The following is a 25,785-nucleotide window of genomic DNA, read 5'->3' on the forward strand; positions in this document are numbered from 1 at the left end:
GTCACTGTGTCACTATGAACAGTCAGCTACTGTCACTGTGTCACTATGAACAGTCAGCTACTGTCACTGTGTCACTATGAACAGTCAGCTACTGTCACTGTGTCAATATGAACAGTCAGCTACTGTCACTGTGTCACTATGAACAGTCAGCTACTGTCACTGTGTCACTATGAACAGTCAGCTACTGTCACTGTGTCACTATGAACAGTCAGCTACTGTCACTGTGTCACTATGAACAGTCAGCTACTGTCACTGTGTCAATATGAACAGTCAGCTACTGTCACTGTGTCAATATGAACAGTTAGCTACTGTCACTGTGTCAATATGAACAGTTAGCTACTGTCACTGTGTCACTATGAAGAGTCAGCTACTGTCACTGTGTCACTATGAACAGTCAGCTACAGTCACTGTGTCACTAATATTAACCAAGGAATTCAGGGCAGACTTTGCTACACAGACTGTAAGATTAAAACATAAAGCTCAGTGAGGATCACACAACTGTGTCCAGGAAATCTTCCCATAAGGTTTAATGTCAACTGAAGACCAGTGTCATCCTGAGGAGTAGCTGGGACACAAAAAACACAGACAGACACATAGACAGACAGACAGTTGGCCTGTGGCTGTACAAATGATACAGTAGACAGACAGACACATAGTCAGACAGACAGTTGGCCTGTTGCTGTACAAATGATACAGTAGTTGTATTCGCTTCCTCAAGGGGAAAATCTCTCTAACAGTCAAATTGACACTAGTGGTGTGGGTTTCCATCTCTGTGTGTGTGTGTGTGTGTGTGTGTGTGTGTGTATGTCTCTGTCTCTCTGTGTGTACATGTTTATGTGACTGTGTCTGTGTTTGAAATACAGAGAAAAGAGAAAGAAAGAAAAAAGAAAGGTTACAGTGAAACACTGGCATCCTGTTCAATACTTGAAAGGGAACAATTATCTGAAACTAAATAGATTCAGTTCAGTAGTTCAGTAGTAAAAATGTATCTGATTGAAGAGATTATTTTTAGTCATTCAAAGGGCAGTGTTTTGATGATACAGTGAACAATATGAGAGCCTGTCTCTGTTTGGGGGTTTCACTGCTTCATTAAGTAGAGTTTTTCTCTTGCCGTTGTTAAGCAAATTGTTCTCTAAAATTCTCCCAAAACAGAAAGAAAATACATGAGAAACGTGTAAAACAAACAAATACATGACTTTACAAAAATGGCCAAATAATATGTCCATTTCAAATGTCTTCCAAATACATTTACAAATATGTTATACATTAAAATGACTTAAAACAATGCCAAAAGAATACATCATTTGACAATTGTTTTTATATTTTTCATTTGTATCCTAAAATACATCCCAAAATATAATATATAACTCACTTCCTGTTTATCATCCAATGGGATTGTGTCATGGTGACTTTTTGACCCCAGCTCAGAGATCATGGGTGTGTGGAAATGGAGTGTTTGTTGGGATGGTTTTGCTCCATTTAGGCTCCAACAAAGGTATCCATTTTGGGTCTTTGTGGCTCACTGGCGCTGACACCAGACTCTGGGTTGTTGGACTTGTTTTAGTGACACAGAGTCGGGGGGGGGGTTCCGGTATAAAACTAAAGGCACCTTGTTTTGGCTGGTGTGTTTCAGGTTCTAATGCCTCAGAATCAGGAGAGAGAACAATAAGGACGGGTTCCACCGGAGCACAGCAGGCCACCGTAAGGTTCACAACAATCACCACCTACACCCTTCTACTGATTCTAGAACCGCCAGTTCTTGATGTTCTGCAATTTCGGTTCTAGAAACTCTAATTCCTCAGGCAGGCCCATATATAGAGGCTGGGTGAAGAAGAGTAGCAGGGGTGTTCTTTAGAGTTGCATATGCACAACTTTTTAATAAGGTCAACATGTCTAAAGGTTAGTCAAGCATCATTTTCTATCACTATTTTACAACAGAGATTATAAACACACAGCTTTGTTCCGTGGTTCCCATAGATACAGTATATGTTATGTCATTTATATGTTCTGTTTGGTTCCTTTCAACCTGGCAAGTACTACTACATGGTAGCGACAACACGCTACAGTCACGCATACACACACGCACGCACGCACGCGCACACACACACACACAGAGAAAGAATCCAAATCAATAACAAATGTCACTCTCAGACCAACGAGAAAAACAACACCGTACCTTTCACGTTTTTTTTTAACTAAAATCTAAATTTTAAATATTATGAATACTTGAAGTCGACATCAAGATGTCTCGTTCTTTTGTGAACTGTACAACTCCCATACACACGCCAGGACCACAGGAATCCACCAGGTGTGGAAACAGCTCCTAACCACAGATCCAAGACCAGTTTAACCTCCCGGATCCTGTCCTTAACTGGGGGAGATAACTGACCCGGGACCAGTTTAACCTCCCGGATCCTGTCCTTGACTGGGGGAGATAACTGACCCAGAACCAGTTTAACCTCCCAGATCCTGTCCTTGACTGAGGGAGATAATTGACCCAGAACCAGTTTAACCTCCCAGATCCTGTCCTTGTCTGGGGGAGATAACTGACCTGGGACCAGTTTAATCTCCTGGATCCTGTCCTTGACTGGGGGAGATAACTGACCCAGGACCAGTTTAATCTCCTGGATCCTGTCCTTGACTGGGGGAGATAACTGACCCAGGACCAGCGAGCGGCTCGTCCAGACGGTCCCCGCGTGGGGGTAAGGCCTGGCCTTGGCTCATGCATTGTCACAGCGCATTACACTCAGAGAAGAAGTCAAAATGGCATCTGAAAAGGTGATTGGGTCACATTGTGCTTCTTTTAGTCAGTCAGCCCCACCACTGGGGAGCTCTACTTGCTTTGGGGAGTTTAGAGAGAGAGAGATAGAGAGAGAGAGTGATGGATGGGTGTGGAAACCACCACTACTTCCTGGTTACTTCTTAGCATATTCAGGAAGGGCCTAGCAACGTATATCAACCCCTCTATAACTAGTAAGACCACAGCAATAGTCTTATTTCAGTGCACTGAAGTGGGGTTTACATATTTTACTTTGTCTCTCTCTCCTTTCATAAACTTCAGTGTTCGTTCACCAGAGACTCTGAAGACCTCCCTTCCCTCGTTCGAATACCACTTTCTGCCTGTTCATTGAAGATTGTTCACTATTTCCTCGCAAAGAGTTGGTCACTGGAGACGGAGCTTTGGGGAAGTGGACGAGTCTTGCACATTAAAGTAATATGCTGAATAGAAAGTCAGTTTTGGATATTGGGAGGCAGTGACAAATGAATCTGTTAACCCAGAACTAAAGTCTTCAGTAATTGGTCAAACACTCTGGGTCAACATGGGTTGAGGGATAAGATTCTTCACCAGTATAAAGATCTCCACGCTCCGTGTAGAATGGGAGACGCTTCCTGTGAATGAAATCAAAACGCTAACACCGCCACCACTGGAGCTGCTCGTGGTCTCACCGCAGCTCCAGGTAGGTTCTACAGAGCCATTTGGTATACATCCTCTTTCCACGAGGGGTTCATGAAACTGCATCTTTCTAAATGTCAAGTAAATAATTCTTCCTCTTACCAACATTCTGGTGTATAATTTTTGGTGACATCAAAACGAGGGGTGTGGTTCATAACAACGTTTAGTGATTGAATAATCTCCAACCAATCAGAGAATCAAGGCCCATGTGTCGTTTGGGCTTAGCCCCACCTCTCAGTTTCTGGGACCAATCAGAACAGTTAAAATCTGTTGGCATTCTAGAACTAGTCAGGGCAGGGAGTCAGATCCAGACTCATTGCTCAAATAATTTTTTGTGCGTGGAGTGAATTTGTCCAATAGGAACGCTGTTTGACCAAACGTTTTGCATCCAAAAAAGTTTGTTTGACCGAATGAACACAACCCAGGGCTGCTGGCTGTCCCCTGATTAAAGGACCAGAATCCCAACCAGCAGAGCAACAGACCTCAGTACAACGACCCATAAGTATGTTCATTAGGTGCACATTGTAGTAAAAAAAATGTGCAATGGCAACATACGTTTCTATTTGACAACTTCAGTTAGATTATTTTTAATTCTGTGGCGTTTGGTTCTGATTCAGGACTCCCCTGGTTCCTCATAACATCCCCAGTAACTCAAACCCTGGTAATAACAGTTCATAACATCCCCAGTAACTCAAACCCTGGTAATAACAATTCATAACCTGACTCATGGTGGTCATGGATGCTCAAATGTCCAGACTGACCTTGGATTGCTATTCCTGTCCCATGTCCTGACAGGTGGTAATAAGAGCTAATAACTGGTGTAATAGCACTTTCTCTGTCTCAACTCAGCAGGGATTGGACGGCTAGAGTGTCAATCAAAAGCATGTTGGTGTACGAAGTGGTCTTCCTCCCTCCTCTCTGCATTCTTTAGGCGTTCTCTTATGGGACGGTGCTGGTGCTGTCTCTCATCCTCTTCTCCACCAACCTCCACTTCCTAGTAGGGGTGGGGTCAGTGGCGATCGTAGGCGGAGGCTGTTGCCGTAGCAGCTGGTCCCGCCCCTCGCGATGCTGCACTGTAATAGTATGGGGACCCTACACATGTGCACACACACACACACACACACACAGTGTCCAGTTGAGAACATAGAGAATTGAAGCTGTCATATATATTATTAATATGGGTTGTAAGAGGAAGAACAAGAGGGAGGAGAACTTGAAGGAGGAACAGATTGAGGAGGAATAGGAGCTGGGGGAGGAGAGGATGGTATTTCTGGTTCTATTTGAGATGAACATGGCAGACGTCTCTAACACATCTCTAATGCACCTCTAACGTATCTCTAATGCATCTCTAACATATCTCTAACACATCTCAAACACATCTCTAACACATCTCTAACACATCTCAAACACATCTCTAACATATCTCTAACACATCTCTAATGCATCTCTAACATATCTCTAACACATCTCTAATGCATCTCTAACATATCTCTAACACTCCCGCTGTAAGACACATTCTGGTTCCTCCTCTGAACCAGGCAGTATATAATGACTTAGAGACTCACTATCACACACACACACACACAACCATTCATGTTGATACTGTCTCAGCAGCACGTCTGTGTCTGTTCCTATCTGTGACTGTCCCTGTCTGTGACTTTCCCTGTCTGTGACTGTCCCTGTCTGTGACTTTCCCTGTCTGTGACGGCCCCTGTCTGTGATGGTCCCTGTCTGTGACTGTCCCTCTCTGTAATTTTTACGGTCTGTGACTGCCCCTGTCTGTAATTTTTACGGTCTGTGACTGTCCCTGTCTGTAATTTTTACGGTCTGTGACTGTCCCTGTTCTTTAATTTTTACGGTCTGTGACTGTCCCTGTCTGCTAGACTTTCTGGAATCACCACCCTGAACATCTGGAATGACGGCTATAGATACAGTTTGGAATGGAAGAAATCTTAACCTTGCATCTGCCCGGCCTGACTGGTGCTGAAGAGACCAGAGGAACAGCCGATCTCTGACCCCAGGAGCGACCCGTAGTCCTGTTGAAACACTGACACCACAACAGGTTAATGAACCCTGACCTCTGACCCCAGGAGAGATTCATAGTCCTGTTGTAGCACTGACATGCAACCCAACAGGTAAAAAAGTATTGATTGTTTTTCTCCAGTTCTGATTATTAATTTGCTTGATTTGGTTAAATAGCTTAGTGGTCAGATGCATGGTGGGCAGGTGTGTAGTTGTCAGGTGCATGGTGGTCAGGTGCGTGGTGGTCAGGTGCATGGTGGTCAGCTGTGTATTGGGCAGGTGTGTAGTGGTCAGGTGCTTAGTGGTCAGGTGTGTAGTGGTCAGGTGTGTAGTGGTCAGGTGCTTAGTGGTCAGGTGAGTAGTGGTCAGGTTCATGGTGGTCAGGTGTGTAGTAGTCAGGTGTGTAATGGTCAAGTGCGTAGTGGTCAGGTGCGTAGTGGTCAGGTGTGTGGTGGTCAGGTTCATGGTGGTCAGGTGCGTAGTGGTCAGGTGCGTAGTGGTCAGGTGCATAGTGGTCAGGTGTTTAGTGGTCAGGTTCATGGTGGTCAGGTGCGTAGTGGTCAGGTGCGTAGTGGTCAGGTGCGTAGTGGTCAGGTGTGTAGTGGTCAGGTGTGTAGTGGTCAGGTTCATGGTGGTCAGGTTCATGGTGGTCAGGTGCGTAGTGGTCAGGTGCGTATTGGTCAGGTGCGTAGTGGTCAGGTGCGTAGTGGTCTTACCTAACAAGCTGGGGTTGGAAAATCTCCAGGACTCGTTATATGTGGAGTATTGAGGGTGGGAATATGGGCTTCCGGAAAAATCTCCTCCTGAAAAAGAAAACATACCAGTCATGAAGTAGCTCCCTTGGATTCTTCTCTCTGTCTTTTTCTATTGTCTCACCCCCATTCCTTCTCCCCCTTTTCTATCTCTCTCTCTCTTCTCCCTCCCTCTTGTGTTTTCGTTCTATCATTGCCATGTCCTGTCGGTGGAGTACAGTCCTGCCATCACCCTCACGTCAAAACAACATTCTCTCCTCTCCTCTCCTTTTCTCTTTTCATCCATCTCTCGCTCTCTTTTCTTGTCTTTTATTCGGAACCTTTACTCCTCCTCAGGGACGCTTCTCCCTTAGCTGACAGTCACAGACCCGGCACCCCCTCCTCCATCGCCCCATCCCTCCCTCCTCCATCGCCCCATCCCTCCCTCCCTTCCTTGGGCCCGTCTCTCTCGCTCGTTCTGTCCGTTCTGCCTCAGTGATCCTCTACAACTCCCCTAAGTGTCAGCCCCCCTGCCGGAGAGAAAGAAAGAGAGGTGGAGAGACAGAAAAAGAAAGAAAGAGAAGTGGAGAGACAAAAAAATAAAGAAAGAGAGGTGGAGAGACAGAAAAAGAAAGAAAGAGAAGTGGAGAGACAAAAAAATAAAGAAAGAGAGGTGGAGCGAGAAACATAAAGAAAGAGAGGTGGAGAGAGAAACATAAAGAAAGAGAGGTGGAGAGAGAGAAACATAAAGAAAGAGAAGTGGAGAGACAGAAAAATAAAGGTACAGAGAGAGGAAACAGAGAGAACATTTCTTTATAAGGAACTGATAAAGTACAAACAGAACAGAAGATAAATTAAGAAGAAAGGTGTTAAAGAGATGTTGAAGAGATTATAGTTATATATTGTGGGATGATGAGATGTTGAAGAAGTGTTAAATAAATGTTCAAGAGATATGAGATGTCGAGGAGGTGTTGAGAAGATGTTAAATGAATGTTGATGACATATGAGATGTTGAGATCCTGGGCAGAAGTAGAGCTCTGAAGTAGGGACTAGTGACAAGATTAGTCTTCGCATCATTTCAGAGATTCTGAATGAGATATTCCTGAACTCTACACACTGAAAACACGGCTGAATGTTGTGGTACTATAATAACCTTCAGCATCTGGCTTCCTGTGTGTGTGTCTTTCTGTGTTTGTGTGTGCGTGCGTGTGTGTGTGTGTGTGTTTGTGTGTGTGTGTGTCTGTGTGAATGTGGGATTCTGTCAGGTGGGGTCGTGACGTGGTCTCTCCAGCTTTCTCCGGGTGCTAACATCCTCGCCTTGTCATCACCACGGTGACGGCACCACGTCAGGTTGGGGTGGGGGCTGTTGGGGTGGGGGCTAAGGGAAAGGGGGTCCCCTAGTGTGCAGCTATATGTCAAGGTCACACACACTGTCAAACACACACACACACACACACACACGCACACATGAAGACACACGCAGAGACGCTGTCAAACCTGGGGACAGGGTTCGCCATCGGCAGACGAGCTGTTCTACAAGTGTATGAAGAGGTGTGTGTGTGGGGGGGGGTTTGTGTGCGTGTGTGTGTGTGTGTTTCTTTACTTATCAACAACAAAAACAACAGAACTATCTTCCATCTCCGTCTGTCCATCTCTCAGCTTTCCCAGCTCTCTCTTTCTTTCATTTCTCCCTTCTTCACAAAGCGTGTGAGTGTGTGTGTGTGTGTGTGTGTGTCTACGTGTGTATGTAAGTGTGTGTGTGCAGGCAGAATTGAAACACTACAGCCAGTTTGAGACAGAGAGACAGACAGAAGATGGGAATGAATGCATTAGTCCTGGGTCACTGCTGACTCTCATTAAAACCCCATTACTGAAGACAGCTGGGCTACACTGTGTCTGTGTCTGTGTGTCTGTGTGTCTGTGTGTCTGTGTGTCAGTGTGTCAGTGTGTCAGTGTGTCAGTGTGTCAGTGTGTCAGTGTGTCTGTGTGTCAGTGTGTCAGTGTGTCAGTGTGTCAGTGTGTCAGTGTGTCAGTGTGTCTGTGTGTCTGTGTGTCTGTGCGTCTGTGCGTCTGTGCGTCTGTGCGTCAGTGTCTGTCAGTGTCTGTCTGTGCGTCAGTGTCTGTCAGTGTCTGTCTGTGTCTGTCTGTGTCTGTCTGTGTCTGTCTGTGGGTCTGTGTCTGTCTGTGTGTCTGTGGGTCTGTGTCTGTCTGTGTCTATCTGTCTGTGTCTGTCTGTGTCTGTCTGTGTGTCAGTGTGTCTGTGGGTCTGTGGGTCTGTGTCTGTCTGTGTCTGTCTGTGTCTGTCTGTGTGTATCCGTGTGTATCTGTGTGTGTCTGTGTGTGTCTGTGTGTTAGTGTTTGTATCTGTATCTGTGTGTGTGTGTATGTTAGTGTTTGTATCTGTTTCTATGTGTGTGTGTGTGTGTGTATCTGTGTGTGTGTGTGTGTGTGTGTGTGTGTGTATCTGTGTGTATCTGTGTGTGTCTGTGTGTTAGTGTTTGTATCTGTTTCTATGTGTGTGTGTGTGTGTGTGTGTATCTGTGTGTGTGTGTGTGTGTGTGTGTGTATCCGTGTGTATCTGTGTGTGTCTGTGTGTTAGTGTTTGTATCTGTTTCTATGTGTGTGTGTGTGTGTATCTGTGTGTGTGTGTGTGTGTGTGTGTGTGTATCTGTGTGTGTGTGTGTGTGTGTGTGTGTGAACTCACCAGGCACCATGCCGGTCAGGGAGGCGGTGGAGTAGCTGCCCTGGCCGGTGGGGGGGACGTGGGGGGGGTAGCCCGGTAACGTGGTGCTGGACAAGTCCCGACCTGCACACACAGGAAGCACACGCTAAAAACATGCCATGAACACGCCCCCGACGCCTGACAACACGCCTCCCATTCCTCCTCATCATCATCATAAACACACCTCCCATTCCTCCTCATCATCATCATAAACACACCTCCCATTCCTCCTCATCATCATCATAAACACGCCTCCCATTCCTCCTCATCATCATCATAAACACACCTCCCATTCCTCCTCATCATCATCATAAACACGCCTCCCATTCCTCTGACTTAAAGGAGAACTGGTTAAGAACACGGGTGACATATACTGACTGTGAAGAACCTCCCTCTGGCCCTCCTCTCTCCTCCCTCCTCCTCTCTCCTCCCTCCTCCCCTCCCTCCTCCCCCTCTCCTCCCCTCCCTCCTCCCCTCCCTCCGGCCCTCCTCTCTCCTCCCTCCTCCCCCTCCCCTCCCTCCTCCTCCTCTCCTCCAGTCTATCAGGGAACAGTGAGGATCTATGAGTATATTATGCAACATGACAGGGTGTCAGACTAAATCATTCCTCTGTGTTTGGAGGGGAGGAGTAGCGTCCATTCATCATCATCATCATAAACACACGTCCCATTCCTCCTCATCATCATCATAAACACACGTCCCATTCCTCCTCCTCCTCCTCCTCCTCATCATACAGGGCTGAAACACTAACATCATCAGTCCCTATCACCTCCTCGCCACTAAACCACTGTTAACTGACTGGAAGACAGGAAAAAGGAGGGAGGGGAGAGGAGAGGAGGGTGAGGAACGGATGAGCCATTGAGACGGTGGTGGGGGGGGTGTGGTCCAGGCAATGAGGTATTAAGGTGGACAGTCTACTCCTCCTCTGTGGGTCAGCAGACATGGCAGGGAGGGAGGCAGAGAGGCCCAGATCCTCTGAGGTGTGTGTGTTTGTTTGAGTGTGTGTGTGTGTCTGTCTGTGTGTGTTTGTTTGAGTGTGTGTGTGTGTGTGTAACGTAAGCCTCCATGTTAGTGGACTGATGGTGTATCTCAACCTGTAGAGGGAGCCACTGAGACTGAACCATGCAGTGCATAAACTGCCTGTGTGTGTGCGTGTGTGTGTGCGTGTGTGTCTGTGTGTGTGTCTGTGTGTTTGTGTCTGTGTGTGTGTGTGGGTGTGTCCCATGGGTTGTGAGCAGGTAATATTCCCGGTGGGTAATTCCCAGATTCCCTGTTTCATGATTCCCTAATTAGAATTGGGAGCACCAGGGAACTCTGGGAAAGCAGGGGCCTTGTGCGAACGCTCCTCCTCAGTCTACTAATTAACTGCCTGCTGTCAATGGAGGAGATCCAGGAGAGGAGGGCTGAAAACTTTAAATGAGGGAGATCCAGGAGAGGAGGGCTGGAGACTTTAAATGAGGGAGATCTTGGAGAGGAGGACTGAAAACTTTAAATGAGGGAGATCCAGGAGAGGAGGACTGGAGATTTTAAAAGAGGGAGATCCAGGAGAGGAGGGCTGAAAACTTTAAATAAATGAGATCCAGTAGAGGAGGGCTGGAGACTTTAAATGAGGGAGATCCAGGAGAGGAGGGCTGAAAACTTTAAATGAGGGAGATCCAGGAGAGGAGGACTGGAGATTTTAAATTAGGGAGATCCAGGAGAGGAGGGCTGGAGACCTCAAATGAGGGAAATCCAGGAGAGGAGGGCTGGAGACTTTAAATGAGGGAGATCCAGGAGAGGAGGACTGAAAACTTTAAATGAGGGAGATCCAGGAGAGGAGGACTGGAGACTTTCAAACGTTACCTGTTGGAAAGTAAGTCTGAGTTCATGCGAGACAATTGTAGGCGTGGCGGAAGTGGGTGTGTTTTACCTGACACTAGCGGATAGGACTGTGGACCTGGAACACTGGCACCTAGCTCCGCCCCTGACCCGGGATTGGCCAGACTGCTCTTCATCTCCTCCAGTCCACCGGCTAGTGATGCCATGGCTGAATATTCTGATGTCTGGAGAGAGACAAAGACACAGAGAGACAGACACAGAGAGAGACACAGAGAGAGACAGAGAGACAGAGAGACAGAGAGAGAGAGAGAGAGAGATATATTAATATATGGATAGAACAGGCAACATACAGTTAGGTCCAATTTGACACTGACACATGTTTTGTTATTTTGTCTGTTTACCCAAATATATTCAAATTATAGTTAAATAATGAATATGGGCTTAAAGTCTCTGCAGTCTCTCAGCTTTAATGTGAGGGTATTCACATCTAAATTGGAGGAAGGGTTTAGGAGTTACAGCTCTTTAATATGTAGCCCCTCTTTTTCAAGGGACCAAAAGTAATTGGACAGTTAACTCAAAAACTGTTTCGTGTACAGGTGTGGGCTTTTCCTTTGTTACTTCTTCATCAGTTAAGTAGGTAAAAGGTCTGGGGTTGATTCCAGGTGTGGCATTTGCATTTGGAAGCTGTTGCTGTGAACCCACAACATGCGAAGTCAAAGGAGCTCTCAATGCAAATGAAACAGGCCATCCTTAGGCTGCAAAAAAAACAGTTTGGTACATTCTGAGAAAAAAAGAACCCACTGGTGAGCTCTGCAACAAAAGAAAGCCTGGACGTCCACAGAAGACAGCAGTGGTGGATGATCATAGGATCCTTTCCATGGTTAAAACAAACCCCTTCACAACATCCAGCCAAGTGAAGAACCCTCTCCAGGAGGCATATCATTATCCAAGTCTACCACAAAGAGAAGACTTCACAAGAGCAAAAACAGAGGGTTCAACACAGTACAAACCATTCATAATCCTCAAGAATAGAAAGGCCAGATCAGACATTACCAAAAAACATCAAAAAAAGCCAGCCCAGTTCTGGAACAGCATTCTTTGGACAGATGAAACTAAGATCAACCTGTACCAGAACGATGGGAAGAAAAATGTATGTAGACAGCTTGGAACGGCTCATGATCCGAAGCATACCACATCATCTGTAAAACACGGTGGAGCAGTGTGATGGCATGGGCATGCATGGCTTCCAATGGCACTGGGTCACTAGTGTTTATTGATGATGAGACAGAAGACAGAAGCAGCTGGATGAATTCTGAAGTGTACTGGGATATATTGTCTGCCCAGATTCAGCCAAATTCAGCAAAGTTGATTGGACGACACTTCACTTAACAAATGGACAATGACCCAAAACATACTGACATTCTGCAATGGCAGAGTCAATCACCTGATCTCAACCCGATTGAGCATGCATTTCACATGCTGAAGACAAAGCTTAAGGCAGAAAGACCCATGAACAAACAACAATTGAAGACAGCTGCAGTAAAGGCCTGGCAAAGCATCACAAAGAAGGAAACCCAGCGTTTGGTGATGTCCATACGTTCCAGACTTCAAGCAGACATTGCCTGCAAAATATTCTCAACAAAGTATTAAAAACGAACATTTTATTTTTGATTGTGGTAAATTGTCCAATTTCATTTGAGCCCCTGAAATAGGAGCACTGTGTGTGAAAATGGTTGCAATTCCTAAACGTTTCATACAATATTTTTGTTCAACCCCTTGAATTAAAGCTGAACGTCTGCATCTCAACTGCATCTCGGTTGTTTCATTGCAAAACCATTGTGGTGGCGTTTCAGAGCCAACATTATGAACATTGTGTCAGTGTCCAAATATTTCCGGTCCTAAGTGAAGTTTCAGTGCTAGTTTAAAACCTGCTACCAAAAAGGATGTCCGCAGAACATTGTGTTATGCGACTCTGGATAAACACTTAATAGGTCAAAAAGATAACTAAAATACATAATATACAGACAGTCCTTATAAGTGATAAGACTAAAAAGCACAAAGCTCAGATTAAAAGGTATGTCTCAAAAATCAGTAAAAAATGGTTAGACAAGGACAAAAACATACTGTGATACATACACACACAGACACACTCATTCAGAGTCTCTAGTGGAGTAGAGGATACAAGCTTTTATTGATCTGTTGATTTACTTCAACCCCAGGATCAGAACATACACACACGCACACACAAACACACACCCACACACAAACACACACGCACACACAAACACACACGCACACACAAAGACGTTTGAGCTGGAAAATACAGAACAGTACAGTTCATACAAAGCCCCCCCCCCCGGGCAGCAGCTAGCAGCTCTCCTTCTCCCGCCACCAGCTCCCTCTCTCCTCCATTCCCTCCATAAATCCCCCACCACTTAAAAATATAGAAAGCAGAGAGAGAGATGGAGGTGTTAACGTTGTTCATGAGCGTTTCCCCTTAACGTTTCTGCGTTGCTAGGGACACAACCAAACACCACCAGTGTTTGGGTTCATGTTCCTTTTACCCTGCAGTGCAAGAGAGCCAACAAACAGAAGAGACACATGGGCGTGTTTTGGTCAAGCACAGCAAAACATTGGTTTAAAAACTCTGTATGAAATCATGGTGTCCTGCTGTGTTGATGCCTGTATATGTCCCTCTGAGTGGGAGGAGCAGTTACTCTCTATATCTCTCTGATTGGCTGACGGGAGGAGCAGTTACTCGCTATATCTCTCTGACTGGCGGAGTAGTTACTCTCTATATCTCTCTGATTGGCTGATGGGAGGAGCATATATTCTCTATATCTCTCTTAGACTGGCTGACGAGAAGAGCAGTTACTCTCTTTATCTCTCTGATTGGCTGATGGGAGGAGCAGTTACTCTCTATATCTCTCTGATTGGCTGACGGGAGGAGCAGTTACTCGCTATATCTCTCTGATTGGCTGACGGGAGGAGCAGTTACTCGCTATATCTCTCTGACCGGGAGAGTAGTTACCCTCTATATCTCTCTGATTGGCTGACGAGAGAAGCAGGTACTCTCTTTATCTCTCTGATTGGCTGACTGGGAGAACAGTGACTGTCTTTATCTCTCTGATTGGCTGACTGGGGGAACAGTGACTGTCTTTATCTCTCTGATTGGCTGACTGGGGGAACAGTGACTGTCTTTATCTCTCTGATTGGCTGACTGGGGGAACAGTGACTGTCTTTATCTCTCTGATTGGCTGACTGGGGGAACAGTGACTGTGAGAGAGTAGGTAACTCCTCATTTTCCTTATCCCACTCCTCCTCCTCCTCTTCCTCATCCCACTCCTCATCCTCCTCTTCCTCATCCCACTCCTCATCCTCCTCTTCCTCATCCCACTCCTCCTCCTCCTCTTCCTCATCCCACTCCTCCTCCTCCTCCCCTTCCTTATTCCACTCCTCCTCCTCCTCTTCCTAATCTCACTCCAACTCTTCCTCTCGTGTGTGTGTGTGTGTGTGTGTGTGAGAGAGAGTCGCCTCCAAAGTGACAGTGCGGATGAGAAGCTATAAAGGTAACGACTGCAGGGATAAATGTTCAGGTCTTCTGGATCATGATGTTGTAAATGACTGTTCCGCTCGTGTGTGTGTGTGTGTGTGTGTGTTCACTGACCTCTTAAACACCCCTGTGTTCGTCAACACAACGCAGCCACTGGACTGTAACCTGCCAAATAGGAGCTTACCCTGTCCTCCCCCACTCCCCTGTCCTCCCCCACTCCCCTGTCCTCCCCCACTCCCCTGTACACCCCCACTCCCCTGTCCTCACCCACTCCCCTGTCCTCCCCCACTCCCCTGTCCTCCCCCACTCCCCATGTACAACCCCACTCCCCTGTCCTCCCCCTCCCCTCCCCTGTCCTCCCCCTTCCCTCTCTGCCTGTCTTACCCTGTACACCCCCACTCCCCCTCTCGCTCCTTCCCTGTCTCTCTCTGTCTCTCCTTCCCTGTCTCTCTCTCTGTCTCTCCTTCCCTGTCTCTCTCTCTGTCTCTCCTTCCCTGTCTATATCTCTCCCTCTGTCCCCCCTAACTCATTTTCATGTCTGTTCTCTAATAGTTGGCGTGTGTGTGTGTAAGTGTGTGTGTGTGTGTGTCAGTAGGTAATTGGTGATGATGAGGTCTTGGCTCAGCTTAGTGACAGCTGACTAAGGAAGATGGATTATTCTCATTCTCAGTCTTTAAATGACTGACACACAGACACACACACACGTGCACATAAACTCACACTGACACAAACGCGCTAAGTGCTCACACACACACAGACACACACACACAGACACACACACACACACACACACACATACAGACACTCCCATTCTGCCCATTCTCCCATTCTGCCCAGTAAATGTTGTAAATTTCCCAAGTCATAGTCCTATCAACCCTGTTTAAAGAAAGATGCAGCTGGGAGAAACACACACACATATACACACACGCACACACACACACACACACATACAGAAACACAAACACGTTTGTTTTACTAGTGAAACAGTTTTGGGATTTCTATTAAAAAATCTACCCATTCTAACCCTAACCTTAACTACTAAAACCCTGATTTAACCCAAACTTAACACCAAGCCTAAAAAAGCTATGTACATAAGTGAGGAGCGGCAAAATGTCCTCCCTAGCATGATTCACCATGAGATGCATCTGTCCCCAGACTGCCCCTGATCAACAGAAACATGGGAAAGTAAACCTATTTCAACCACAAACGTAGACTGTGTGTAGGGAGTTCACCTGTATTAGAATTACGTGTGAGGGACAAGAAAATGAGGAGGACCAGAGAGGATGGGAGGTAGAGAGAGGGAGGCTGGAGGAGGAGGTGGAGGACCAGAGAGGATGGGAGGTAGAGAGAGGGAGGCTGGAGGAGGAGGATCGGAGGAGAGGAACTTCTGTTTCCTTCCACAGCTGTCACCTCTACGGCCACCCCTCCCTCCCTCCCTCCCTCCTTCCCTCTCCCATTTCCTCTCACTCCTTCTCCCTCTGCCTCCCACCTTCTCTCCCTCCCTGCTTTTCTCTCCCTCTCTCACATGCTCTCTCCCTCCACCCCTCTCTCTCTCCCTTTATCTCCCTCTCTCTCTCTGTCTCTCTCTTCTGTGATTTATCACCTTAGTAATGGAAAGCGATTGAAGGGAAATTTTAATGAACTTGGTTTGACAATCACACCCAAACACACACATTAACACAGACATACACACACAAACAGAGAGAGAAAGACACACACACACACACAAACACACACACACTATACACAGAATGATACACTAATTAATACAGGGGTTTAATAGACTAGAGAGATGGAGGTGGAGATGGGAGTGCAGACAGGAGAGTGGGGGGAGATGGGGGGAGATGGGGAGGACAGGAGATTAGAGGGAGATGGGGGAGAACAGGAGAGTGGGGGGAGATGGGGGAGAAAAGGAGAGTGGAGGGAGACGGGGGAGGACAGGAGAGTGGAGGGAGACGGGGGAGGACAGGAGAGTGGAGGGAGATGGGGGGAGATGGGGCGGACAGGAGAGTGGAAGGAGATGGGGAGGGCAGGAGAGTGGAGGGAGATGGGGGAGAACAGGAGAGTGGAGGGAGATGGGGGAGAACAGGAGAGTGGAGGGAGACGGGGGAGGACAGGAGAGTGGAGGGAGACGGGGGAGGACAGGAGAGTGGAGGGAGACGGGGGAGGACAGGAGAGTGGAGGGAGACGGGGGAGGACAGGAGAATGGAGGGAGACGGGGGAGGACAGGAGAGTGGAGGGAGACGGGGGAGGACAGGAGAGTGGAGGGAGACGGGGGAGGACAGGAGAGTGGAGGGAGATGGATATGCAACCAAAAGTATACAATGCTATACAATTGTGACTATTAACAAAATATATTAGCGCTTATCTCTTTCTACCCAGCCTGCCCTTTGTCTGTTAGTCCTCTACCTCTAATTAGTCTCATTAGTCCTTCATCTCTACCCAGTCTCTATTAGTCCTTTATCTCTACACATCCTTCCTAAAACATTTATCTCTACACAGTCTCTGTATGTCCTTTATCTCTACACAGTCTCTGTATGTCCTTTATCTCTACACAGTCTCTGGATGTCCTTTATCTTTACTCAGTCTCCGTATGTCCTTTATCTTTACTCAGTCTCTGTATGTCCTTTATCTTTACTCAGTCTCTGTATGTCCTTTATCTTTACTCAGCTTCTGTATGTCCTTTCTCATTACAAAGGCTTTGTTTGATCTCCAGCCCTAAACAGCCCTATTATCCCACAATGCATCAGTAGGTAACCCACTGGGGGTATTGACTTCCTGTCCCAGCAGGAAGTAAGATGATAATGAGCTGACAGGCAGGTCAATAGTCTCCCATCTTCTCATTATCCCCTGCTGGGACATATTAAGGTTATGTTTTAGGATTACCACTTTAAATTGCAACAATTACTTTTTATGGGAATACATTATGGTCCAAGACAAGCATCTCACAGTAATATGTGTGTGTGTGTGTGTGTGTGTGTGGGTGTGTGTGTGTGTGTGTGTGGGTGTGGGTGTGTGTGCACGTGCCTGCATGTGTATATTGTAATTGAGATATTTGACCAGGGATTCAACTGGTTTCAGGACCCATATTTAACCAGTTATCTAATATTAGCATCAATAATATGTTTTCTTTTCTTTCAAAATGTTGGAAAACCATTTATGTCCTATCCACCCTAAACCCACCCCACCCCACCCTAAACCCACCCCACCCCACCCTAAACCCAACCCACCCTAAACCCACCCCACCCCACCCTAAACCCAGCCTACCCCCCCCCACCACCCTAAACCCACCCCACCCCCACCACCATCCCACCCCCCACCCCACCCTAAACCCAGCCTACCCCCCCCACCACCCTAAACCCAGCCTACCCCCCCCACCACCCTAAACCCACCCCACCCCCACCACCATCCCACCCCCCACCCCACCCTAAACCCAGCCTACCCCCCCCACCACCCTAAACAAACCCCACCCCCACCACCACCCCACCAACCTCCCCCACACTAAACACACCCTACCACCACCACCCCCCCCCCACCCCCACCGTCCTAAACCACCTCTAGCAGGTGTGGTTGTCACCCTGGTCCACTTCCAGACACACAGCCATTGGTTGATGCAACATGACATCTGCAATGTAGCTGGCCAGGAATGTGGCCTTTACCTTGTCAGGGGCAGGGCCAGGGGTGAAATACAGGGCAGGGATTGGGCAGGAGGGCTGTCTGTCAAACAGAAGGTCCAATACCTCGATCTGCTGTTGTGAGAACAGCTCCCCTCTCATCTGCTTCCTCAGGAAGTCCCGCCCACCTGGACCATGCCCATTGGCTAGAGGAGACTCCTGCAAGGCTATATGGAGAGAAACAGAAAGGGATGTTAAAGATGGAGAGATAGAGGTAGAGAAAGAAGAAAATGGACAGAACAGAAGAAGAGGCCAGGGTAAGAGAGCAAAGGGAGAGTGAAGAGAGAAACGGAGAGAAGAAAGAGAGGAGGAAATAGAAAAAGGACAGATAGAAGGATGAATAGACAGGAAAACATGTCTGCCAAGCATTGTTATAATGGTGGAGTGTACTATAGTACTGAAAAGACCTGTATGACTACAGTCCAACATCTCTCTTTCTCTTGCACACACACACAAACACACACACACACACACACAAACACACACACACTGGGGTATGTGGCCTGTCTGGCGTGTACATTAGAGTGGCAGCAGTGGTCATCTGCAGTGATTGGACAGCTAAAGGTTCTGAACGAGACAATTACAAGAACTCTGGAGAGTCCCCCGGCTGCAAATGATTAGATGGAGAGAACGAAAGAAAGAGATAAAGAGAGGCCGGGATGGAGGTGAAATCCCTCTGATATGGAACCAATTCGCTGTTCTGAAGGCAGGCGCTACTCACAACCCATTTCAGTCCTGGGGGTCAGAGACACTGTGTGTGTGTTAGTTGTGTGTTTGTGTGTATGGGTGTGCGTGGTCTTAGTGTGTGTGTGTGTCTGTGTGTGTGTTTCAGATAACAAGCTGAGGAGCCATCCAAAAATATTTTTGTTTCGGGGTGAAGTAAAAGATCTAGTTTAGCCAGACTATCACCTCTACTGTCCATCAGAGGGAGGGGGGGAGAGGGAGAGAAGAGGGGGAGAGAGGAAAGAGGGAGAGAGGAAAGAGGGAGAGAGGAAAGAGGGAGAGAGGAGGGGGAGAGTGGAGGGGGAGAGAGGAGGGGGAGAGAGGAAAGAGGGAGAGAGGAGGGGGAGAGAGGAAAGAGGGAGAGAGGAGGGGGAGAGAGGAGGGGGAGAGTGGAGGGGGAGAGTGGAAAGAGGGAGAGAGGAAAGAGGGAGAGAGGAGGGGGAGAAAGGAGGGGGAGAGATGAAAGAGGGAGAGAGGAGGGGGAGAGTGGAGGGGGAGAGAGGAGGGGGAGAGAGGAGGGGGAGAGAGGAAAGAGGGAGAGAGGAGGGGGAGAGAGGAAAGAGGGAGAGAGGAGGGGGAGAGAGGAGGGGGAGAGAGGAGGGGGAAAGTGGAGGGGGAGAGTGGAGGGGGAGAGAGGAGGGGAGAGTGGAAAGAGGGAGAGAGGAAAGAGGGAGAGAGGAGGGGGAGAGAGGAGGGGGAGAGTGGAAAGACTGAGAAAGAAGAGAATAAAATAGTGTGAGAACAGTCATCTATACGTTCATAATTTTTCAATTCATTTTGAAACAGACTGAAAATAATATTTTACATTTAAAACCATCAACACACTCAAGCCAACACACACACACTGCTCTCAGAAAGTGTATGATCTTGGTCCCTGGTGACAGACCAATCAGCAGTGAGATAAAGCCGATGATGCTTTGGCTTCGTAACCCACGGCGACCCACTTAATCCCTACGGCGACCAGGCCTGATGGAATTCAATTGATCAATCATGTAGCTTTGATGGCACCATTTCTACTGGCTTATTGCTTTCTCTATGACTCTGGCACACACACACCCACACTGTCTCAAAGACTGACCCCAGCCACTCAGGACACTCACAATGGGGGGAGAAAGAGAGAGGAAGAGGAAGATGGGGGGGACATACAAACACAATGAATTGGAAAACAAATCAAACATTGATAAACTCCCATATCTGTTTGGTGAAAAACAGCCATGAAATACTGCCATGTGCCATCAAAGCCGATGCCATGACCAAATGGAAGCCACTGACCACAAACGGAAGCCACTGACCAAACGGAAGCCACTGACCAAACGGCAGCCACTGACCAAACGGCAGCCACTGACCAAATGGAAGCCACTGACAAAACGGCAGCCACTGACCAAACGGCAGCCACTGACCAAACGGCAGCCACTGACCAAACGGCAGCCACTGACCAAATGGAAGCCACTGACCAAACGGAAGCCACTGACAAAACGGCAGCCACTGACCTAACGGCAGCCACTGACCAAACGGCAGCCACTGAAGCACCAACAACATGTAAACATAATATTTATCCACTTATTTATTTTCCCTTGTCATTCATACTTAAACTATTTGTACATTCCTATAACACATGAACAGAGCAAATAGTATAACATTTGAAATAATCAGTCTAATCTGAGCTAACCTTAAAACCTAACCTAACATACCTTAACAAAATCCTAAGTAACATCCTAAATAAACCTAACTAACATCCTAAATAAACCTAACTTCCTTCCTAAATAAACCTAACTAACTTCCTAAATAAACCTAAGTAACTTCCTAAATAAACCTAACTTCCTTCCTAAATAAACCTAACTAACATCCTAAATAAACCTAACTAACTTCCTAAATAAACCTAACTAACTTCCTAAATAAACCTAAGTAACATCCTAAATAAACCTAACTAACTTCCTAAATAAACCTAAGTAACTTCCTAAATAAACCTAAGTAACATCCTAAATAAACCTAAGTAACATCCTAAATAAACCTAAGTAACATCCTAAATAAACCTAACTAACTTCAACTCAAAACCGACCTAAGATGTAACATTTTGCAGGAATCTAAACCTTAAATCGTAAATAGCCTTTGTCCGCACAAAACGCAAACCCACATTAACATACTATAAAGATTTAATTCTTACAAATATTCTCAAAACAATTTACTAAATGATGTGTATAGTTATAAGTATATATATATATATTATATGTAAAGTCTCTCCCCCTCTCTCTCTCTCTGTCTCTCTGGGTTTTGTGAATGACGGAGAGACCTGATCCCTTTGCACTTGACATAGATTATCAAGCTGATAGAGCAACGGTCATAACCCTAACCCCTGTGTGTGTGTGTGTGTGTGTGGGTGTGTGTGTGTGTGTGGGTGGGTGGGTGTGTGTGTGTGTGTGTGTGTGTGTGGGTGTGTGTGTGTGGGTGGGTGTGTGTGTGTGTGTGTGCGCATGTGTGTGTGTTTGTCTGTATGTTTGTGTGTGTTTGTGTGTGTGCATGTGTATGTGTTTGCGTGTGGGGTGAACAACAAACTCCTCAGATCAAAGTAAAGAACTGAGCCATGACCCCTTCCTTTGACCCCTGCCTCCTTCTCTTTCTCTCCTAAGCCCTCTGTGTCACAATAGGGTTAAAGGACAATGTTGCATTCTGGGAGATATTTTACCCGACAAATATACTTTATATAGTCAGTTGAGAATGTTATCTCACAAATGTACTTCATATATTATACAAGTTAAACTCCACTCAAAGAATATAGTTTGAATAGGATCTTCCTGACAGGCAGGGAACTCCAAGGACCTACAAGATGTTGGCACCCAGGGTGTTGGTAAAGACGTTGGCACCCAGGATGTTGGAAAGATGTTGGCACCCAGGATGTTGGAAAGATGTTGGCACCCAGGGTGTTGGAAAGATGTTGGCACCCAGGATGTTGTAAAGACGTTGGCACCCAGGATGTTGGTAAAGACGTTGGCACCCAGGATGTTGTAAAGACGTTGGCACCCAGGATGTTGGTAAAGACGTTGGCACCCAGGATGTTGTAAAGACGTTGGCACACAGGATATTGTAAAGACGTTGGCACCCAGGATGTTGTAAAGACGTTGGCACCCAGGATGTTGTAAAGACGTTGGCACCAAGGATGTTGTAAAGACGTTGGCACCAAGGATGTTGTAAAGACGTTGGCACACAGGATGTTGTAAAGACGTTGGCACCAAGGATGTTGTAAAGACGTTGGCACACAGGATATTGTAAAGACGTTGGCACCAAGGATGTTGTAAAGACGTTGGCACACAGGATATTGTAAAGACGTTGGCACACAGGATGTTGTAAAGACGTTGGCACCAAGGATGTTGTAAAGACGTTGGCACCAAGGATGTTGTAAAGACGTTGGCACCAAGGATGTTGTAAAGACGTTGGCACACAGGATGTTGTAAAGACGTTGGCACCAAGGATGTTGTAAAGACGTTGGCACAAAGGATGTGGGAAAAGCTTCAGGAGCACACAAACTAAAACAGGATGTTGGGATCTGAAAATGGAATAACCATGACTCCCTCACACTGGGACTGAACCTGAGACATATGTAATGTACACCCATTCATCATCCCTGACCACACCAGCCAATCAGACCACCATCCCTGACCACACCACCCAATCAAACCACCAGCCCTGATCACACCACCCAATCAAACCACCAGCTCTGATCACACCAGCCAATCAAACCACCAACCAACTAATCCACACACAGCATAGACATAGACATACACACACACACACACACACACACATAGACACACACGCACACACACACATAGACACACAAGCACACATAGAAACACACAAACATAGACACACACTAACATTGACACACCCACACACACTCATAGACACACACATAAAGGAACACACACACACATAAAGGAACGCACACACACACACACACACACACACACAGAGAATAGCTGAAGACACAACAGTCAGCACCAGTCAAGTTGTCCCATTGACATCCATTCAACCATGGTCCTCCCATCTCAACTCTCATCTATTCACATCCACTTCCCCCTCTGCTTTAGGCTGGGTCAGAGGTCACGGCATGGCTTCACACACGCACAGTACTGGTCCACCCTCCTCTAATTCCCACCACTTTACACAGCTGCCATCTCCACACACACACACACACACACACACTAAAGAGGCAAGCAGAGGTCTGAAGATGGTGATTGTGTCACTGTCTGCCTGCATTCCGTCTGTCTGCCTGCCTGCGTTTCATCTGTCTGTCTGCCTGCTTTTCATCTGTCTGTCTGCCAGCATTTCATCTGTTTGTCTGCCTGTCTATTTGTTTCTGACTGTCTGTGTGTGTGTGTGTGTGTCCTGGCTGTTATTCTGTCGTTTCTTGTTGTGTGTCTGAGGCCATTAGGCAGTGATGTGTGGGTGTAAGATGACCCAGCAGGGGTTGAGCTAATTGCTGCTGTGATTAGCAAAGCTGTTAATGAGACAATGGACCCCGCCCGCTGACACTCTGTCACAGAAATATGATCCATTACAATACACATAGAAATACCATTAGTAGAATGGGCATGGTGTCTCTTAAAATACTAGAAATTTAATTAGAAGAAAAGTTGAGGTTTCTTCCATAAAATCCTAGAAATATAATTAGTACAATTCCATGGTTTTTGTATTAAAAACCTAGAAATATAATTAGTAGAACAGTCATGGTTTGCTCTTCAAATCCTAGAAATATAATTACAAGAACAGAGAACATCTAAAAATCCCACGTGTGAAATGTTCTAGCTGTGTTGACGGGAGGTGGGGGGCATCAGAGCGTAACGGAACGCTCAAAACACTCCAGGGGGTCAGCGGAGTTCTGTGGAACGTTTAGGAGTCGAGGGAACGTGTGTGTGCGTGTGTGTGTGTGTGGCATTAAAAAGCCATCTTATAGACAGTCCCCTGCAGTAAATGGGACGGGACCAGATGTCAGAACGAGAGGGGGGTGACAGAACGCCGCTGGACTCCGTGCACGCCACACACACACATATACACACACACACACACATATACACACACACACATATATACACACACACACATGTACACACATACATATACACACACATATACATACACACACACACACACACATAAACACACACACAAACACACACACAGCCAGGGTTCTAGTAAAAACAGGTTTCACTAAAGGTATTTAATTTTTAACTACCAGTTGTTCGATACATACTCCCTTATGCTCAACACACACACACACACATGCTCACACACACACGCACACACACGCTCACACACACTCACACGCTCACACACATCTCTGTCACTGGTGCTGATGTGTCTTCCCTCCATCTGCTCAACCCTCACCGGGGGGGGGGGGGGGGGGGCTGGGGGGCTGGGTGGATGGGGGGGGTCCGGAGATAGTCTATCATGCTCTGGTGTGCCGTTTGGTGAGTGTGTTTGTGTGTGTTTGAGTGTGTGTTTTTGTAGATCTTTTGTTAATATCTGCTCAGTGGTCCACCAGTTCTGACTGTAACCCTCACTAACAATGCCTAACCCTAAAATTGACCCCAATGCTAACACTTCCCTAAACCTAACCCTAAACCTAACCCTAACCCTAAACCTAACCCCTGGGCAGGATCTCACATTTCCCTAGTTGGGACCTGCCAAAAACCTTCTAGGGACTGATTTCTCAGGTTTCAAAAAATGTTTTGGTGAAACTTTAGGTCCCCACATTTACACAAAGATGTGGATCACACATTCACACACACACTCACCGTCCTCCCTCTTCCTTTTCCCGTCACCGGCTGAGCTGATTCCCAGAATGCCACTGATAGAGTAGGAGGAGCCAGCCGAGTCACTGGTCACTGCTGACACCTGCGTTGACGCCACAGACGAGGCTGGAGACAGATGAATATCCAAGGTCACAACTTCAAAGATATTTGGAAACTTTTGTTCATGCTCATTTAACCTGGTCAGGAATAAATGTTTCAATTTCAAAATAATTTGGTTGATTCTTATTCAACATGAAATACATTTATCTTTCAAGACATAAATGGCAAGTTCCAACAGGGTCAAAAATAGAACCTGTTTGTAAGTATTAATGTATTTTAAAGATGACCTGGTTTGAATCACAGATAACATGTTGAATACTGGGAGAAAAGGTCTAGATAAGAAGAAGGTAAGGCTGTCGTAAAGCTGTCATAAGGCTGTCATAAAGTTGTTCAATATAAGATTCAATATAGTCATAAGATTGTTGTTAGACCGTAATAAAAGGTAATTCACTTGACATTACAAGTCATCATTCATAAGTTATCATAGACACATCGCAAGCTGTCTTAGTGGCAACACTACTAGCGACAATGTTGGCTGGTTCGGACCCCATTGTTGTAGTTGCTGAAACGTGGGAGTAGTCTGTGGATCCAGTCCCAGTTGGACCCAGACCAAATTCCCCTTCAGTAACGAGACGCTCACTCATTATGTAATAATTTAATGAGGATTGAAAGTCAGTGTCCCATCAGAGCCTGGTCAGAACAGACAGAACAGACAGAGTAGACAGAACAGACAGAACAGACAGAGTAGACAGAACAGACAGAACAGACAGAGATCGGGGGGTTACGGATGCACTATCTACACACTGGTGGTGTTGTTGGGAACGCAGCGTTTTTGTCAATGGCCCATTGTGGTCGCTCACACACACCGCCCTGTTATCTCCCTGTCTGTGTGTCTGTGTGTGTGTGTGTGTGTGTGTGTGTGTGAGTGACAGCCGGTCGCCCTGGGAGGGACAAGAGGGAAGGAGATGTTGTCTATAATCCCTCTCTCTGGAGATAGTAAGAACAGAACGATAAAACGCAAGAAAGATAGAAAAAAAAAGATACAGATAAACAGAATGCAAGAGTGTGAAGAAAAAAAAACAGAAACAAAGAAAAGAGACAGAAGAGAAAGGGAGAATAAAAGAAAGAAAGAGAAGGACAACCTCTATTTAGAAGGGAGGATAAAAGTCGTTGGATGGCAATGTGGAAATGTAATGAATGCATATCCATTCATTCTCCTTCTCCTGATTTATCACTTCA

The 25,785-nt window shown here is 46.5% G+C and overlaps 1 protein-coding gene across 6 annotated transcripts in view; it reads right to left on the reverse strand.

Moving 5' to 3' along the window:
- Window positions 1-25,785, reverse strand: part of pax5 (paired box 5) — a 49,790-nt gene continuing 24,005 nt past the window's right edge. For 4 of the 6 annotated variants that reach the window (XM_013140564.4, XM_029118350.2, XM_029118351.2 and 1 more), the window contains exons 5-11: window positions 24,490-24,612; window positions 17,960-18,141; window positions 10,839-10,971; window positions 8,912-9,013; window positions 6,193-6,279; window positions 5,412-5,501; window positions 1-4,546 (exon numbers count right to left, since the gene is read on the reverse strand). In XM_013140564.4, coding sequence (XP_012996018.2) covers window positions 4,464-4,546; window positions 5,412-5,501; window positions 6,193-6,279; window positions 8,912-9,013; window positions 10,839-10,971; window positions 17,960-18,141; window positions 24,490-24,612 — 800 coding nt within the window. In that variant the 3' untranslated portion in view covers window positions 1-4,463. The remainder of the gene's footprint in view (window positions 4,547-5,411; window positions 5,502-6,192; window positions 6,280-8,911; window positions 9,014-10,838; window positions 10,972-17,959; window positions 18,142-24,489; window positions 24,613-25,785) is intronic. The other 2 variants (XM_029118354.2, XM_029118353.2) reach the window with 1 other exon arrangement.

The sequence above is a fragment of the Esox lucius genome, chromosome 25 (genome assembly GCF_011004845.1).
Source record: "Esox lucius isolate fEsoLuc1 chromosome 25, fEsoLuc1.pri, whole genome shotgun sequence".
NCBI classification, from domain to species: domain Eukaryota; kingdom Metazoa; phylum Chordata; class Actinopteri; order Esociformes; family Esocidae; genus Esox; species Esox lucius.